The 19,162-nt window shown below is 57.0% G+C and overlaps 1 protein-coding gene across 6 annotated transcripts; it reads left to right on the top strand.

The window, feature by feature from the left end:
- Window positions 1–14,118: 14,118 nt before the first annotated feature.
- On the top strand, window positions 14,119–18,872 carry TMEM92 (transmembrane protein 92). 6 transcript variants are annotated; one of them, XM_022558030.2, is made up of 6 exons: window positions 14,223–15,905; window positions 16,780–16,805; window positions 17,366–17,445; window positions 17,614–17,703; window positions 17,846–18,041; window positions 18,280–18,872. In XM_022558030.2, exons 2-6 carry the CDS (start codon window positions 16,791–16,793, stop codon window positions 18,391–18,393), a joined length of 495 nt encoding a protein of 164 aa, XP_022413738.2. In that variant the 5' UTR covers window positions 14,223–15,905; window positions 16,780–16,790; the 3' UTR covers window positions 18,394–18,872. The 6 variants fall into 6 exon arrangements, with proteins under 6 accessions (XP_022413737.2, XP_022413736.2, XP_022413738.2 ...); XM_022558029.2 differs by lacking the exons at window positions 14,223–15,905; window positions 17,366–17,445 and adding an exon at window positions 14,119–14,216; XM_022558028.2 differs by lacking the exons at window positions 14,223–15,905; window positions 16,780–16,805 and adding an exon at window positions 14,133–14,216.
- Window positions 18,873–19,162: the final 290 nt, after the last annotated feature.

The following is a 19,162-nucleotide window of genomic DNA, read 5'->3' as shown; positions in this document are numbered from 1 at the left end:
GCGCTCTAGAGCCCACGAGCCACAACTACTGAGCCTGTGTGCTACAACTACTGAAGCCCGCGCGCCTAGAACCCGTGCTCCACGACAAGAGAAGCCACCGCAGTGAGAAGCCTGTGCACCACAACGAAGAGTAGCCCCCGCTCGCCACAACTACAGAAAGCCTGTGTGCAGCAACGAAGACCCAATGCAACCAAAAATAAATACATTAATTCATTAAAAAAAAAAAACATACAAGGACATAGTATGGGGTAAGAAGTAAAATGTTTATGAATTTTTAAGGTAGAAAACAAGTTCTCAAAGATCTCCACTTGAAGCTGTCTGTAGACACTGGGCAGTAGCATCTTCTCCCTGGGCCTGGCCATGAACCGGGGTGAGATGCTGGTCATATCTATTAGTGGCATTTGTTTGGACCCCAGGCTGCCACTGAAGCTGCTGGTGGCTGCCGGTAGGCAGCCTTGGCCCACCCTGGGAGGCAGAGGCCTTCTCCTACCTCCAGGCCCAGAGCTGGAGCTCTCTGCTGATTCTGTGTGTCTCCTGGGCAGGCCAGCTTCCACAAGGCAAGCAGCACAGGTGGGGGACAGCCTCAACTCTGACCGCAGAGCCAGCACCCCAGCAACCTTAACCAAGGCCTCCTGCTCCATCCCCAAGTCCTGGAGCCTCTCCCACCTCATGGCCTTCAGAGGCCCAGCCCGGTGGGGGTGGGGGGTGGGGGGGCGGGTGCAGGGAGGCAACCCTCGGCCTTCTTCCTTCTTGCCTGTAAGTCTCCCCTGAATGAATATTCAATCTATGGAACTATGCCTGCGCAAGGCCTGTGGGCAGTTACAGTCTCTGCTGTAGTGGAGCTTCCAGAAGTAGAGAGATGCGCTATTCAATGTGACGAGTTCTTTGACGGGGGAAAGTAAGGCTCTGGCGGCCCCTGGAAGGGGATTTCTGACCCAAGCTCAGGAGAAGGGCATCAGGGAAGACTTCCCAGAGTCCGGTGACGAGCAGGATGGGAGGGAAGTTGTAACTACAAGTTTCAAGCAGAGGGAACAGCACCTGCAAAGGGGCCAGTCGTGAGAGCAAGCCGAGTGCAGGGCCCACAGGAGTGTAAATGCTGCGAGGAGTCAGGTCATGGGTGGGGGACTGCCAGAGTACTTGGAGTGAAGACGGGGTAGGATGACATGACCAAACTTGTGGTTTAGGAAGATTTCCAGACGAAGTGTGGAGGATTGGTTGGAAAGTGATCAGATTGGAGGTGGGGTGGTGAATAAGAGGCTGCCACAGAGGTCCAGGTGGGAAGTGACAGTAGCCGGTGGCAGTGGCACGGAAAGAGATGGCTGGATTGACCAAATTTGAGAGCAGGAGTCACAGGACTTGGTGACCAACTGGCAGAAGGATGAGAGCTGGTTCGCACATCTGGCTGAGTGGTTTACTGTTGAACATGGTGACCGTGAAATACCTGTTGGGATCCAAGGGGAACGCCCACTAGGGCCCCTGGAGAAAGTGTGCAGAGAAGAGGCCAGGCCCAAACCCGAGGGGAGATGCAGGAGGCAGAGCCTACAAAGGAGCTGGAGAAGGAGTAACCAGAGAGGTAGGAAGGAAATCAGGGGAGTAAGGGGTCGCCAAAGCCCCCAAGGGGCTTCCTAAAGGAAGCATGACCAACAGCTTCAGCAATCACAGAGATGAGGTGGGATGAGACCTGAGAAGGGACGTGTGGTCTAGGGACCAAGAGGCTTTTGGTCCCTCACCCATCTCTGTCCTGTCTCCCCTCTCTCTGTCCCCCAGCCTCCCCCGTCTCTGATCACCAGCCTCCCCCAGCCTCAGTGCCCCCTCAACCCTTCCCCACATGCCTTCCTTCACCTCACTCTTTCTCTCTGACCAGAAGAAGGCCCAACAACCTTCTAAGGGAAACTTCGTGTCACCCCGACCCCCCTTGGGTCTTTGTTGTCCTTCCTGGCTCCAGAAATCACACCCCACCGCCAAGAACAACAACCATCACATATACTTCTCACCAGAGAATCACCCAGAGCTCTTAGAAGATGGGGCAGAGAGGAGCACACACCTCCATCTGGCCACTGGGGCAGTTCACTGCCTCTTCTGATTGAGCCCCCATGGGGTGCCAGGCTCCAGAACGGCTCCAGGCAAGCCTGACCCCCAGGCCTTATGGTCTAGGGCAGAGAGAAGCAATGACCCTGGCCAACTTATGCAGTGATAGGACAGGTACAGAGAACCAACTATGTTAAATCCAGCGGAGAGATCCAAGCGGGTTTTATGGAGGAGGTGACTCTGGGTAGGACCTTGAAAGTCTAGCAGGATTTGGTCAAGTGGCAATGGGAGCTAAAGGGATTGCAGGAGGAGGGAATGTAAGGGGTGCCCAACATTCAGGTGGCAACCAACAGCTCGGGGTGGCTGGTGGCCCCAAACAGTAGGCCCAGAGGGGGCAGGAGGCTGCAAGGTGAAGGGGCCCAGAAAGCCAAGGGAAAAGACCTCATACTTTGTCCACTGCTGCCTCTTGATCCAGGGCTTTCCGATCAGACACAGTTTCCCTGTTCATTCATTCATTCATGTGGGAAATATTTACTGAGCTCCTACTCTGTGCTTAGCAAGTGCTAGAGATACTTTGAGGGACAGGATAAAGTCCCTGCCATCACAGAGCTTAAGTACCAGGAAGAAACACAGACTATACAGTTGTAAACAAATAAAGGTTGAAAAGAAAACAATGACTGGTCACTCTGAAAGGAGAGCCTGTGTCCTGCCTCCCCTCAGACTGAGGGCTCCCGAGGGCAGAGCCTGTGTCTCCGCCAGCAGACTGGGAGCCCAGCACCCTGGGGAAGGACAGAGAATGGAGCATCTCGGAGCAAGAGCTGACGTGGCTCAGAAACCTCCCAGGAATGGCTGCGTCCCCAGCCCAAGGACCCTCCAGCAGGGACCGGCCATCATCACTTCCCTCAACCATGAGCTGCTTCTGGTGCCTGGTGGTGTGAGGAGGGCTGGGACCCATGACCTGGAGCCCCAGGCCTTGCAGGAGACGGCAGACCACCGCCTGCTGCTGGACAAGGCGGGTCCAGAGGGGTCTGTGAGGGCCTCCGCGGGGGACCCAGGGAGAGAGGGCAGGGGATTCTCAGCAAGGACCCTCTTACCAGGCAGGCCCAAGTGGGAGGGCTTCCCTCTCCTCCTCCCCATCCAACCCCCACCCCATTAAACCCTTAAATTAACCTCAGCCCCACCCGGAGCTGGAAAGAGTGCCCCAAAATAAATCCTAAATTACATGCTGCCTGGGGGCAACCACAGCTCTCCTTCCTCCCTCTCCAGCAAGCAGACCCGCCCTACCCGATGCTGGGGGGCCTCCCCCCAATGGGCTATTTATACAGCTCCCCGCTTTGCTGTCTGGCCTCTTTGTCCTTGGGTGAGGCCCAAGCAGGCTACACTGCTCTCCCGGGAGGTGGAAGCCAGTAGGGAGGCTGTGAGATTCTCCAGGCCTGACAGGACCATGGAGATATAATTTGTAGTCCAAATCAGGGTGCTTTGGGGCGCTGCTAAGAACTACACCTAAGCAACGGCATAGATCTGTCCTGTCCTGTGTACACCGGGCATCTGGTCACCCAGAAATGCAGCCCAGGCTCCAGCCTCCTAGAGCGCTGCCTTCCCAGGGATGAGAGAGAGAGAGAGAGGGAGAGAGAGAGAGAGAGGGAGAGCGAGAGAGCGATTAAGAGAGAGAGGGAGATTGAGAGAGAGAGAGAGAGAGACAGCAAGCACTGCCTTTACACCCTGGTTGCCTAGGGGAGCAGTTCTAAATACAGGGCACCCCCCCATACACACCACCTGACAAGGGCAAGAGTGGTTCTGGCTCCGAGGACCCCGGACATAAAGGGGGTCTGGGGGAGGGCCTGGGCCAAGAAACGGGGGAGCTGGACATGGCTCTTTGGAGACCATGGGCTTAGGACAAGGACTTCCCTGGACAAAGCCACCGTCCTCATTGGGAACCTGGCTTCAGACACTGGGGCTGCTCCCCTCAAGCAGTAGAGATGGGAGGGGAGGGAAGAGGCAAGAGAGAAGAGAGTGGGAGAGAGAGACGTGCACACCGAGATGGATAATGACAGAGGAAGGGAGGGGAGCTTCCGGAGCCCCATCTCTACTGCGTGGCACCCGTGGGCCTGGACGTCTACCCACTGGCCACTGCCCCCGGCTCCTCGGCCACTCTTCCCTGCTCTCCAGGGGGATGGGTGAAGGGCCTGCCGCCTGCCTCAGGAGCGGGGACTCTCCTCTGCCCCTGGGAGCCTGCTCCACTCCCCCAGAGACCCAGCCTTTACCGGCCCCTCGGGGCAGGCATTGCTGGGGCTGAGCTGGGGCTCACCCTCCACCTCCTCTAGCCTCAGTTGCCCTGTGGAGGTGGCCAGCGGTGAGTCCAGAGAGAGGGCAGAGAAATAAGTGTCCCCTTCTCACTTGGACTCAGCTCCAGAGGAGGTGGGGGGACAGGAGCTGAGAGCAAGGAGGGAAGGAAGGGGGCAGAAATGGAGAGGCTGGGAGAGCCCGGAAAGGAGCTGGCTTCAGGCCTGGGTCTCAGGAGGAGGCAGCGTGATGGCCCAGGGATAGAGCGGAGTGGTCTTGCTGTCTGGAGGACCATGGACACATCCAAGTTCACATCTCATGCGGGCGATTTAGGGGATAGGGCTCACCCTCTCCGGGCTCACCGACAGGTTGTGAAGAGGGACAGGACAGCACGCGATGAGCTGACTGAGCCCCAGTCACCGCCGAGGGGATATTTTCATTCACAAGGCAAGTGGGTGCCAACAACCTGCGGGAGCAGCGGGCTGGGGTTGCTGCCTGAGGCGGTCCAGAGGTGCCCAGGCATACCTGACCGGGGCTCCAACAGCCCTCCTTAGAGGTGGCAACGTGTCTCCCTATTAAACTTGATTATCCGTCTGTGCACCAGGTCCCCATGACCCCCACCTGCCCAGAAAACACTGTTTATGGGGCCTGAGGCTCAGACCTGTCATTTAGCTGGAGGAGGCAACCCAAGCCACAGTGAGCCTTAAGTGGAGAAGCATTGCCCAACTCGCGCCGGCACCAGCCCAGACACTTAGTGCCCTGTTTACCCTGGCATGGGCAGCTGGCACAGGTGGGGCTCTCCAGGGAGCTCCAGAGGCCCAGCCAGCAGACCTTCCTGGAGGCCAAAGAGGAGGCCAGGACAGCTGCTCTGTGGAGCTGAGGGAAGGGGTGCGCGGAGAGGCACCTAGCCCAGCTGCACACCTGGTCCTCGCGCTGCAGCCCACAAGGTGCCAGCCACTCCCCCCACCCACCCACCCAATCCCAAGCTCAGTGGCCTCTCAGCTGCCCTGCAAGAGGAGAAGAGGAGATCACACGGGCCAGGCCCAGTAGGAGAAACTGCAGCTCTGAGGGTTCTGGAAACTCCCCAAAAGCGCCCCCAGGAAGTGGGGGAGGCTGGAAGAGGTGAAGGAAGCCCCAGGACTCTGGAGCCCTGGTCGAGTGTGCCTGACACTTCTTGACTCCCCAGGTCCCAGGGACCCACCCTCAGCACTGAAAGGCACACATGGCTTCACTCAAGTGTGTACCATCACAACCCCCTGCTCCGCGACCCCCCCCACCCTGCCAATACTACACAGATGCTGTCTCCACATTCTTTCTCTATCAGACGGACCACAGGGACCATGTCCCCACAGCCTGCCATGCCCAGCATGCACATAACCTTCTAATACCCAGCTCATAACACAGCTTATAGGAGTCAGACACAAAGATGCTCACCCCAAGATACCCCTCCCCATGTGTAACCCACACTCCCAAAATGAGGATACACGCACACAGACGCGTCCTCTGTACCCTCCTTCCAGCTCCACACACCCACACCAAGCGAAACTGAGGGGTTCTAATGCTTCAGTCCTGAGCTTCTCCCTGCCCGCATCTCCGTCCCCCCGACCCCCTCTGTCAGTCCCCCTCCGCACTTGCTGCCCCCCACCTTCAGCTTCTCTCTCTCCAGGCGACAGGCGACCCCCTAGCTGGGCCCCTTGCTCTGAGGCCTCATCTCCCCTCTCCCCCTCTGGAAATGAGGGCTGCACATCCGGGCAGCTACCGGCCCGCAGGCTTCAGGGGGCTGGGGGCTCCAGAAGAAGGGGAGCAGCAGCTGGCAGCTGCTCGGGGGGGCCCTCCCTTCCCTCTGCTCACCACCCCCCACAATGGATCGCCTACCCCTCCCCGTTCCAGGCTGAGTCATCCCTACATCTGGAGCCTCAGCACATCTGGAAGAGCTACAGTCTGTGCAGGCAGCTCCACGTGGACACCCCTCCCCCATATTGCAACTCATCCCCACCCCTCCTAGCAGCTGGGTTCCGGCCCCTCAACCCCACCTGGGCCAGGTGCCTGGTCACCTAGCAAGCAGGCAGGTGGGCACACCAGCGCCAGCCTCTGAGGTGGACGTCCAACGACCTCGGGGCCTCTCCCCGGTAGCAGTAACCACAGCTACTCGGTGCCCACCCCCTGAGCAGGCCGGGCAGCCCTGGCCTTGGGGGAGGCCAGGACCTGGTCTGGGGGAGGCAGGCGAACCGAGCGCTGAACAGGCAGAGGGAGTTTATCCTGGCACCCGGTCCTGAAGCCAAACATCCTTCGCTAACCTCGCAGACACATCAAAGCTGGCCGGGAAGGGGCCCTTCAGTAGAGGAAACCTGCAGTCCTGGCAGCCCGACAGCCTGGCTCTGGCCACTGGACCACCCTGCCCCACTCGGCAGCCCAGGCTCAGGTTAGGCACAGCAGCTCTGGAGGGGGTGGGCAGAAGGGAACCCTTCTACCCCATCCCTCTCCGCTACCAACCCGCCTCCCCACCTCAGCACTGCAGAGAGGGTGGTGATTTGCCCTGGTGAGGGTGGCACAGCTGGCACCAGGACTTAGCTTTGGTCCCTAGAACAGGGTTCCCTCTCCAACTTGCCCCCTCCCACCCTCTAGGCAGGAGAGGCTGACGGAGGGGCTCACTTTGTCTGTGCCTCAGCCTGGAGGAGGAGTGTGTGCTGAACTGTAGGGGCACCAACTTCACCCCCCAGCCTGGCTTGTTCAGGAAAGGACCTCTCCAGGTAGATGAGGAAGGATGGAGAGGGCAGGGGGCTTAGCGGTTGGGAGAAGAACAAAGCTTCAGAAGATAGAAGCTGAAGCGGAGTCGGAAGAGGAGAACTGGGCTGCAAGCCACGGGCCTCTCTCCAGGGGCAGCAGGGGCCAAGGAGGAAGAGGGGCTGTGAGGTGCTAACAAGGGAGGAAGGAAGTGCTAACAGGGCCACTGGGGTGAGGGGGACCCTGGAGGCAGCCCACTAAAGGCTGGCCTGGAGATTAGGAAGCTGGGGGGTGCTGTGAGAGGGCTGCCACATCCTCACAGAAACCTGGGTGGTGTGCACACACGTATGTACACACATGCAGACACACACTGCATGCGCCCACCCACGCGTGCATGCACATGGCTCCAGCCAAGTCTGTCCTCGGCTGGGGGCCAGATGATGTGGCTGCTTAGAGGAGCTGTGATCTGCGGAAGGATGCGATCTCTGCCCACCTCGCTTCCCCGCCCCTCTGCTCGCACTCACTCTTTGCCAAACTCCCAGGTCCCTAACTGGTGAACAGTTTCAGGGATGCCCCACGCTGTGCTTTCTCTGCATTTTAGTCTCAGTCCCCAGACTCTTTAGAAGCCCTCCCCTCAATATGCCCCGCCCACAGAGGGGCCACCCTTTCCGATGGCAGCCCTGAACCCCCAGCTTGTTTCGGACTGGGAAGTTCTTCTGAAGTCTAACCACAGTCCCCTGTAACATTTGGATCTGAGCAGAGGCACCCACAAGCAGGGTGTAGAAGAGCCCTCTTTCAAGGGGCCAACAAGAGCAGAGCTACAAAGTGGGGGCCCTAGGGGTTCCTCAACCCCTTTCTTCTCTCTAACTACAGAGTCCTATCTCTTAAGAGTCAACATCGAGGGTGGGGGTGGGAGAGGGGCTGTAGGGGGCGAGGGGCAGGGAAGACTTGGGGAGAAGGAGCCTCAGAAGCAGGGGACCAGGGCTGGGGGGCTCTGAAGACCCTTAACCTGAGTTGAGCCCCTCCCATCTGAGTCTTAGTGGCTGTGCTCCATCTGCCACCCCAGACAACCGAAGCTCATTAGCTCAGCCTTCCCCCTGACTCCCCACCACCTACCCGCTGGAGGTGTTTCCCCTCCCACCCCTGGCTGTGACCCGGAAACCTACACTTTGGAAGGATAATGGCTCCCAAATGCCGTTTTTGTCTCTGCTAAGACTCCGGGAAGGTGAGCATTAGTTGAGCTGCTCCAACCCACTCATTAGGATAATAAGCTCCCTGCACCGTTAATTGTCAGGTGGCATGACCCCCTCCATCCTCCTGGCTCATGGGTTTGTGGCTAAGCCCGGGGCTCAGTTCAAGACATTATCTCCCCACACCCACATCCATCACCTCGAGAATGAGTGACAGGCCGGTGGGCTTCAGTTTTCAAAGATGCTGGGAAGGAGACTCAGACCCTGGTCTCGTGGCCAGGAATTCCTATTGGCGACCTAGCATGCATCTGCCTCTCTTGGAAAGTGTAGAGTGAGCCAAGCATTCCTTGCAGCACGCCCCACCCCGTAGGAGTTGCTCAATCCCTGGGGTGCCATCTCACCCACACGGGGGGTATGTGTACACTTGGGGAGGAAACAGGAAGCAGAAGAGGTGGATTCTCCAAACCACACAGCCCGTGGAAGTGGGGAGCCCGGTCAAGTCTGGAACAACCCCCCTAAACCGAGGGCCCCCCACCAATGACTCTGAGAATTAATTCCTCATCCCCTGGGAGAAATCTGGCCCCTGAGCAGCCAGTGTTTACTTGGAACAAAGCACCATGGGAAATGAAAGCTGAATCAGAACTGGGCGGGCCCCTGCAGCCTGGTGGGAACATTAGGGCATGTACACACATCTTCAGTGAGAATGGCCAAGGGCATCAGAGAGGCCCAGAGAAAAGGCTTGGGTGGGGGTGAGCAGGGAGGGGACCATCACTTCTTGCAGGAGAATCCAAGTCCAGGAAGCCTTTCTGGAGGAGGTGGTATTTGAGCTGAGCCTTGAAGGATGGATCAGAATTTGTTAGGTTGCAGGGAGGGCATGGGGCACGTGCGCAAGGTGCAGAGGAAAGGAGGGAAGCAGAAAGGGCTGGGCGTGTGGCTGGAGAGAACATAGGACAGGGAGAGCGAGCACACCATGAGGACAGGTGAAGGACCCAAGGTCCCATCTCAGGTGAAGGTCTCCCTGAGATGGAACTTTATTCAGGCAGAAGTGGGGAGCCTCTGGAAGTTAGGGAATAAGAGGGTGACATGCCCCCACAGGGGCAAGGAGGAGACCAGGATGGAGGCCTTGAGGACAGCCCTGATGGCCCTGGGGAGCCACATTGGATGGGGGCAGTCAGTGGCAGGGGGACAACTGTGATGAGCACATCACGCCCCCATGAGGGCGACGGGGGCAGCCACTGTGAGGCCAGCCCAGGCAGTGCTCAGCGGGCAGCTGGGGGAGCAGAAGCGGGGGACAAGCCAGGAAGAGAGGGAATTGCTCAAATCTCTGGACCCAGCACCACTGCCATATCCGGTCCCCTGTGGCCCTCTAGTAGTCCACACAAGGTCATCCTCTGTGGTTGGTCACCCATCCCACTGCCTCTGACCTGGCCCTTGGGTGGGGCCCAAAGCACTTAATGGACAGCAGAGGGGGCTAGCGAGCAGGGCATCTGGGGGAAGTTGGAGCTAGACTTTGGGTGGCCCATCCAGAAGGGCTGAGAACAATTCTCAGAGGGAAGCAAGACCGTTAATCCTTGGCACCTCATTCTCTGCCTCCATGTGAAATAAGGAGAGAAAGCTTTGGGCCCTTTTCCTCTGCCAGAACTGAAACATTTATTGCTTATTATTATTTTCTGTGTGTTTTTCTTTTATTGAAGTACAGCTAATTTACAATTTTGTGTTAGTTTCAAGTGTACAGCAAAGCGATTCATATATATTCTTTTCAGATTCTTTTCCATTATAGGTTATCACCAGATACTGAGTAGTTCCCTGTGCTGTACAGTAGGTCCTTGTTGTCTGCCTATTTTATATATAGTAGCATGTATGTGTTAATCGCAAACTCCTATTTATCTCTCCCCCCCACCCCCACTATTCCCTTTGGTAACCACGTTTGTTTTCTATGTCTGTGAGGCTATTTCTGTTTTATAAATAAGTTCATTTGTATGAATTTTTTAGATTCCACATGAAAGTGATATTATATGATATTTATATTTCTCTGTCTGACTTAATACGATAACATTTGGTCCATCCATGTTGCTGCAAACGGCATTAGTCCGTTCTTTTTTATGGCTCAGTAATATTCCACTGTGTGTATGTGTGCGTGTGTGTGTGTGTGTGTGTGTGTGTGTGTACACCACATCTTTATCCATTCATCTGCTGATGGACATTTAGGTTACTTCCATGTCTTGGCTATCGTAGTTTATTCTTACTGAGGTAATATTTATTTACCATTTTACTATATGCCAGACACTGAGCCACTTCCTTCATCTTCACGATGACCCTAAGTGACAAGGGAGGTACTGTTATCCACCCCCGCACCCCCTTCACAGATGAGTTTAGAAAGGCACAAAGAAGTTTGCTTTCTTGACTAAGATCACCCCGCACACCATAGCAAGTGGCACACTTACTAACACACCCTAACACTGTCCCTGCAGACGGACAGCCAGCTTACGGCAGAACACTCTGGGGACTTTGGAAGGAAAGATCCCAGCCCAGCACCATGAGTCATTTATGGGTATCAGGGTCCACCACAGTATGGCGGGGAGGGGGCTGAGACGAACAGAACTCAGCCTGACTCTTGCCCCTTCCCCAGCACCCGGCCCCTGGGCCTGGGCTGAGCCAGGCTGCACAAGGCCTCCCACTCCAGTGAGGAGTTCCTCCATCCCAAGCAGCAGCTCCCCAGCCCCGACACGTGTGCCGCCTCTGAGGGTGCCATTGGGTGTGGGGTCTTAAGACCTGCGTGGTTTGGTTTTGACTCAGCCCCAGTGTCCCCTGTGACTTGGCCTTTCTGCCCCTCTGGGCTCCAGCTGGCTTCTCTGAGATGAGAGCGGGTGGACCAGCTGACCTCCAAGGCCCTTGCAGCTGGGCCCTTGTAGGGCACACAATCAGCTCCTTCTTTATGGAATGGGCCAGGGAGGCTTGAGCCAGTAGGAAGACATTTCAAGTTTGCTGCTTCGGGGAAACCCCAGATGGGATCTGGAGTGGAATCTAGAAGGACCCACTGACTGCATGAGGTCTCTGGGCCTCCCTGCCCATATGTCCCTGGATGTCTGAGCATACACATACATGCGAGCACACACTGCCCACCCACTGCCAGACTGAGTGTTGAACAGATGTTGTCCTTGTCCAGGACCCTCCTGCCTCTAGACAAGAACAGGCCCCGGGTCTGCTCAGTCTGGGGCCCCACTGTGCCCTCACCCCCACCCAACCTCACCCACCAGGAATGCTGGGGCCCTGGGAGCCATGGTGACACTGGCAACAGGGCTTGGTGTTCTTGGCCTGGGCTGGGACTGCCCACCTCCCATCTGCAGGAAGGAGCGCAGAAAGGAAGTCTGATGTCATAAAAAAACTGGGGATCCAGAGGCAGATTCCAGAGGCCCTCTGGACTCTGCCCAGGAGCCTCATTTTCCCACTGGGGAGATGTGGGGCAGAGGATAGAGTAGCTATTCTCTTATGACATTTTAGGGATGTGGGTAGGGTTGCAGGATTTAACAAATAAAAATACAGGACACCCAGTTAAATTAGAATTTCAGATAAACAACAAATACATTTTAGTATAAGTATGCCCCAAATATTGCATGGGACATATTTATTTATAGTTATTCACTGTTTACCTGAAATTCAGATTTATCTGGGCATCCGGTATTTTGTCTGGCAATGTTACATCTGTGTCGGTGGACGCCTGAAGGAAGAAGCGCCATCCTGCTGCCCTCCTCCTCAGGGCACCAACCTGCCTCGTCCCTTCACCTCTTCAGCCTCCCACATCTACCCCTCAAGGTCCTCCATGCCCTTCTCAGCACCCTCATTCCACTCCTTAGGATACCCTCCTCCCCTAAGCTCACCCATCTTCCTCTCCCCTAAGGGCCACACCTCCACAGGGCTCCAGGCCTGGGCAGAGAGGCAGGAGGTTAGGGGTGTCTCAGGTCTTGGGTGTTGGTGTAGCAGGGCCCTGGAAGCCCAAGTTAGCAACAAATTCACTAAGGAAGCAGCAGCGTGGGTGCTGCTAGGAGAAAGCTCCAGTACTCTCTGGACTAGGTCCACCTTGGCAGAGGGGTGGGCTAGGTCCAGAGCCAACCGCTGGGGGAGGAAGAAAGACATGCCGTGCCCCCCCCATCCTTTCTCCAAGATCAGTCACCAGGAACTTCCAATAGAGAGGGCATTCTCTGGGGCCAGACCCCAATTCAGCTTGGATCAGGAAACTGGAAGATTCTGTCCTTAGGGGCCCAGAGATAATGAGAAACAGAGACAGAGAAAGAGAGAGAGACCAGGAGAGTTGGTGAGAAACAGACACAGAGACAGGGACACACAGGACCAAACCAGAGACAAGGGAAATGGAAACAGAGACAGAAAAACAGACACCTCCACTGAGACAGACAGAGATTAACAAAGAGGAGAAACAGAGATGGGAAAACAGGGAACATGTAGAAATGAAGAGAAAATGCATGGACACAGAGATGGGGAGGAACTGAAACAGGAAAACAGAGACTGGGAGAAATGGGGCGGACCAAGGAGAGGTTAAACATAAGACCGAGAAAACACGACTGGGAGAGATGAGAAACAGAGATAAGGAGAAAGCGCTGAGAGAAAAAAGAAAAAGAAGCCAAAGGACGACGGCTGTCCTTTCTTACTAGGTTGGGGCTAGCTTTCAGTGGCAAAGTCAGGTTTGAGACGCAGCAGGAGACGTCTAAATACCTAAGAACTGATCCTCTCCTGGAGCCCTCCCCCTTTCCCCAGGTCTGGGAGCAGCACCCCACCCACCATCTCCATTTCGCCCCCGTCCTCAAGGGTCCGGGCTCCATCTCTCCAACTCCCACAAGGTCTCCTTACGTCTCATCTGTGTCTGGGCGTCTGGCTCTCACCCTTCGCGTATCGCCCACCGAGACGGTCCCCCCATAGGGAGCCCAGGGAGACCCAGCCCCAGGTCCCAGCCCCGCGCTGCCCGGCTCCGGGGGAAGCCCGCGTTGAGCGATGCTGCCACCTGCCGGCCGGATCCGGGAAGCACAGCACGCCTCCGGGGCGGGGCGCGGCCGCCGCTGGGCTGAATCCAGCCCCACGCGGCCGGGACAGCGTCCGCGGGGCCTCTCCAGAAATCTGGATGGACCTGCTTGCACGCGCCCCAGCTCGCCTGGCTGCCGCTCGGCCCCAGCTGCGGACTCAGGCACTAGTCTCTGAATCCTGGGGCCTTAATTTCCACTGTAGTCAAGTGGAGGAAGTGTACCAACACCTCCTTCCAGGATTTCAGGGAGGGTGGGGGCGGGGTACGAATGTACTAGTGATCTACTCTAGGTTCTCCTGACCCAGAAATCAATCAGGCCGCCCCTCCCTCCCTTCTTGGCCAAAAAAATTTTTTAAAAAAAGTGACACCTCCCTCCGTTGTAATCCCCTCAATCCACTCCAGGGCCTTCGCTTCCTCTCTCCCTCAACCTCTGCCCCCCAGAAGTCCATGTGGGAAGGGACTTCCAGTGGTCCAGCTCCCTCTGCCTGCATCCTCTGTCCATCTGGTAGGCGCAGCAGTCCCTCTCAAGCTTGGGATCACTTAGAGGGTGGAGCAGTTGAGGGTTGGGAAGGGGTAGCTCAGCAGTCTTAAACTGACGCCACAATATTTTTTAATCAGATACTCTCTTCTACCTCCCATTTCCCAAAACCCAACCCAAACTTCTTTCCCTCCCCTCCCCCCCCCTCCCTCCCCCTCCCCCTCCCCTCCCCCCTCCCCCTCCCCTCCCCCCTCCCCTCTCCCTCCCTTCCCGGTCCGGCCCAACCCCGGTGCATCAGCTCCGCCCCCATCCCGAGGCGGGGCCCTATAGGTGGAGAGTCGTGGGAGAGGTCTCGGCCCCGCCTCTCCCCTCTTCCCCCTACACACGGAAGCTCAGTGGCCCCCCTGCCAGGATGTCAGCCACCTGGGTGCCTGGCCTAGTACCCACCTTGCTGCTCGGCCTGCTGGCCGGCCTCCAACAGGTGAGCGCTTGGGAGGTAAAGTTGTGGAACTTTCGGGGCCCTACTCTTGTGGGTCAGGGGCCTGCTTCTGGGTCCCGATCACCACCTTCCACTGTCAGGATTTCCTCGTTACCACATGCAGTTAGCAACTTCCTTTCTCTTTTTGCCAGGGAGGTAAGAGCAGAGGGAGGCCCTGAGAAGGCCTGGGTTCCTTCATCTCGTGGGGGACTGTGTCGTGGGAACTACTCGCGCCCATCGCCATCTGACACTTAGCTCCTCTTGGTGACTGGGGACTTTGACCCTCATGTTAGCCTTGGCTCCTTCTCGCTGCGTCAGAAAGCGGGGACTAGCGGAGGGCCTGAGGTCTGGACTGAGATCTGGATGCCTGGTCAGCCTATCTCCCCAGCTCCATTCTTCACAGTGCTGGGTGACCTTGGGGAAGTCCTAGCCCTCTCTGGGACTGTGTTTCTCTGCTTGTGCCCTAGAGGAAAGGAGGCTCCCCCTTCCCTTTCTAGGAGTGGGGGTAGGATTCCAGCTGGTGATAGGATTTGACCTGGCTGCCTGACCCGAGGCTGGGGTGACCTCTGAAACCTGTGATTTCTGAGGATGAGGCAGGGTCTCAACACCCCCTCATCCCCCCCTGCCCCAGTGATGGGGGCAGTCTATCCAGTTTTGGGATGGGAGATTATCCTAGAAACTGACATAGGTCTAGAACATGGGTTTTTAACTTCTGTGTAAGAGTCTGAGGGAAGGCCCAGGCCTGCCCCCCACGACATTCACTGCCTGCTGAGCGGCTCTGCTCCAGAAGCCCTGTTACTCCTTCTCTATCATCAGCGGTGGGTTTGTGCCAGCATTAGGTTGAGCATTTGTTGATTCCTCCCAGCAACTCCAGGCGGCAGGCTGTTAATGCCCCCAGTCCGCATGTAAGTAAGTTGAAACTACCCAAGGTTACCCCAACGCTTGACACCACCTCAGTCGAGACCACCACCTGTTTAAAATGGGGGTGGGGGAAGAGGATCTGGGAGAGGATCCCCTACTCCTCCAAACAGGAGCTCAGGATTAATTCCGTAAACCTGTTCGTTGCTTGTCTTTCTTAGCTGGGGGCCAGGAGAAGGGGGAGGGACAGGGGATGGGATCTGAGGGAAAGGGGGTACGCTGAGTGCCTGGACCCCTTGGGCTGTCCCCAACTCTGCAGTCACCTTACCCTCTCTGGGCCAACCTGCAGGGGTTCATTCCTGCTCTTGAGCCCACTGGCCAAGACTTGTGGGAATCAGCCCAAATCTTATTGGCTGTCATCGGTATTCTTAGCTTTATTGTTATTGTCGTTAACAGTTGAACTGTTATTTCAAGGTATAAAATATACCTTGAAATATAAAAATGGTGGTCTTCGGACTTCCCTGGCAGTACAGTGGTTAAGACTGCGCGCTTCCACGGCAGGATGCACGGGTTTGATCCCTGGTCAGGGAACTAAGATCCTGCATGTTGGTGGCGCGGCCAAAAAAAAAAAAAAAAAAGACATGGTGGTCTCACCAAAGTTGGCTTCTTATTCTTGAGCCATGGTTGTTTATCTCCCTGGAGGCTGGGGTGGGGTGACAGATAACCTCCCGTTTGCTGTGTTCCTCTACCTGCATTCCTCCCCCACCGTCTGGGAGCAGCCAGGATGAAATGAAACCAGGTTGTCAGTGCTCTTTCATTCAGTCTGGCAAAATCGTGAGTATTGGTTTTCAATAGACGAAAATCCCTCCCCTGGCGGGGTTTACATTCTACTGAGGAGACAAACAAGTAGCAAGATAAAGTAAAATATATAGTATGTTAGATGTGGACAAGAGCTCTGCAGATAAAGTAAGCACAGTTAGGGGAAAGGGAGTGCTTTGGGGGAGTAGATGTAATTTTAAGTAAGATGGTCAGAGAAGGTGCTGGAGCCAGCCTCTCAGATACCTGGGGAAAGAACTTTCCAAGCAGGGCTTACGCACATATTTGCTATTAATCAGGTTAAATTCCGTAATGATAGCCTCCATGTGGCACAGAACTAGTGCTAAAGAGGGAGGGAGGGAGGAGCTTGTTCCTGCAGGCATGTGTAACACAGCCAGACGTGTTCAGAGAGCTCCCAGTGGGTGGGTGTGCAGGAGGGCCAGGGGGAGTGGGAATGGGGGATAGGGCTGGTCATGGTGTCTGGGCCCCAGGGAGCCACTGAAGGAGGCTTCCAGCAAGGTTTTAGGTGTTCAGATGTGTGGGATAGAAACTTGCAGCAGTTGGGAGTGACGGGGTGGGCGCGGGGGTTGCTGGAGTCCTGGCCGTGGTGGGGATGGGTTGGAAGGGTGGTCAGAAGGCGTGAGCTTACAGACCTGGGGGTGAGCAAATGTGGCAGGAGGTGTGGTGAGGGGAGGAAGGAGAGCTGAGGCCACGAGGTGGCGCTGGGGCTGCAGCCACCGACCCGGGGAACATGTGGAGGGAGGTGGAGAGCAGGTGTGGGGGAAGATGCGGATCCTCTGGGACCTGCTAGCAGTGAGGTACCTGGGCAGCACCTGGTGGAAACCCCAGCCCCCAGCTTATGACCCAGACCTCCGCCTCTTTCCTTCCACAGGCTGCAGCCACATGTGGTCTCTTCTTGTAAGTCTGGGATTTGGGCTGTAACTTCCACTGTGGGGAGGAGACATCCCAGATCCTGCCCTGCCTGCCTTCATCATCCTCACCCTCTCCCCTTCTAGCCAGAAGCCATACCCCGACCCAGACGGGGAGACTCCGCCCCTCACTCCTTCCGGCAGCCTATCCACGGGCAGTTTCACATTTGCGGGCCAATCCCCATCCTTCTGACGCCAGCCTTAGGCCACCTCCCCTCTGAGGGTCCCCCTGGAAGCTAGGGCAAACACTCTCGCTCTATAAACGCTGAGAAACCCAAGCACGATGAGGAGGGGCTGAGGGGGGTGGCCTCTGGGCAGCCAAGTGTTTCCAGCAGTCAGCCCTGGATGTTCCAGGGACACCGTGTCCCTCCCACCTCCTGCTCCGTGGCCACCAGCACCAGCTCACTCTTCCTGGAATTAGCTCCTGGCCCCTCTCCACTGTCCCTCTTCGTCTACATCTCCTTAGAGCGATGTTGTAGCCACTACAACAGTCAGTCCCCACACCCGCCCAGTGAGGTCGACAGGACCTTCATTACACCCATCTTACAGATGCGGAAAGTGAGGCCCAGCAAGGACTGTGACTTGGCACGAGTGCATGAGGCCAGTAGTGAGCTGAGCCTGAAACCCAGGTCATGATCCCAGCCCCAGGTTCCTCCCACTGAGCCCAGGGGGCCTGTACCTCCACCCTGCTAGGGGTGTGGCTCGTGCCCTGAGCGCATGGGTGAGTTTTAGGGAAGCTGGGATCCTTCGGCCTCCGCACCTTGGTACCAATGGCCTCTCTCTGACCCGGTCCGCAGCACCTGCCCTAAAGGGTTCAACTGCTGTGGTAACAGCTGCTGCCAAGAGTACCAGCCAGAGCAGTTCCAGCTCTTCTCTGGCCCCTTGAGGTGAGCCTTGGGCCGGTTCCTCTGGCCCACCCAGGACTGGACTGGACTTCCTGCTGAGGGGTGGGTGTAGGTCAGGGGAGGGAGGGAGGTGCAGCGGGGATGGCTGGAGACTCAGGCTGACGTTGGTGGTTCCTTACCCCAGGATCTTTGTCGTCGTCTTTCTGATCATCATGCCCCTCTTGTGCCTCTGTGGCCTGGCTAAGCGCTTCTGTCGCAACTGCAGAAAGTCGGAGCGGGACCCCCCAATGGATCATGAGGGGCCCCCAGAACGGCCCCCCATTACTCCCACAGAGAGGGTCACAGCATCCATTTGTGAGCCCCCACCCCCCTACAGCGAGGTTGGTATCCACCCCAACCCCTGCCCTGTCCCTCGGCTCTCTGTGCCTCCCCATTCAGATTTTTAGAGCAACGGGGTCAGTGGAGGGTGTCCTTACGCCAAGCCTTTGGGCCCTAGGGAGGGCTCTGCAACCAGCGTCGGGTCACCCTTCTCCCTGGTAAACATGCCACCACCAGCACATGGGTGGCAGTGGCCAGTGGCAGGCCCTAAGAAGTCTCTGTCCCCTCCTTTCCCTGCAGATTATCCTGAAGGCCGTCGTGGGTCTGCCTCCCGTGGAGCCACCCCCTCCCTACAGCTTCAGGCCTGAAGAACACGCCGGGGTGCGCAGCGGCATCGACAGCCCCACCTTCTGAGCCACCTCCTGCCTGGAACCTTGTCATCAGCCACCTGCTCCCCAGGGCCTCCTGGGTCAAGCCAGAGACTCGCCCCCGCCCGTCGTGCCAGACCTCGGGCCATTCTTGGCTTTAACTTATTGCTTTTCCTACCCCGGTTCCACGCCAGTTGCTTCTCTTGTCCCAAGGGCTGGTCTGGAGTGACATGTCCACCCCTCCCTCACCCGCCATTGCAAGGTAGAGGCTGCCTGGAGGAAAACGTGAACAGTTGGAGGTGCCCAGCGGTGGAACGAGGTGCTCTGAGAGTGGAGGGAGCTGCGCTCTGGCGGTTTGAGTGTGGACTGGACAGCCAGCTCTGAGATGTTTTGGAGGGCGCTGATGCACTCTGGGAGACAGGACTGCCTGAGCTCTACCTGGGCTCTGCCTTCCATTCTACCTGACTAGAGAAGACCCCATTGTACACTCCCCTCCCCTGCAACATGAGTTCTCACTAAATCTGAGAGTCTGCCTCTGACTGTGTGGGGAGGTGAGCCCAGGCAATGCTGGGGGACACGGCTGGCGGGGGGGTCACTGTGCCTGAAATCCCACCGTCGATGAGCCTGGGAGGACAGTGCTGTGGGCCACCCTCCGGGAGAGGATCTTGGCAGATACTTTGACCTCTGGTTCCTTGAGGTCTCTGGGTGCCACAGAGCCCGGACGGGGAATGGGGATGGGGTGGGAGTGACCATTGTGTGCTTCCTTATCCTACCCTCCCGCTGCTTTCCCTCGGGACACATAGAGCTCAGCTCTC

The sequence above is a fragment of the Delphinapterus leucas genome, chromosome 19 (genome assembly GCF_059928025.1).
Source record: "Delphinapterus leucas isolate spDelLeu-1000000601 "Yukka" chromosome 19, BTC_Dleu_Yukka2, whole genome shotgun sequence".
NCBI classification, from domain to species: Eukaryota; Metazoa; Chordata; class Mammalia; order Artiodactyla; family Monodontidae; genus Delphinapterus; species Delphinapterus leucas.
This window is presented reverse-complemented; position numbering and strand designations above follow the sequence as displayed.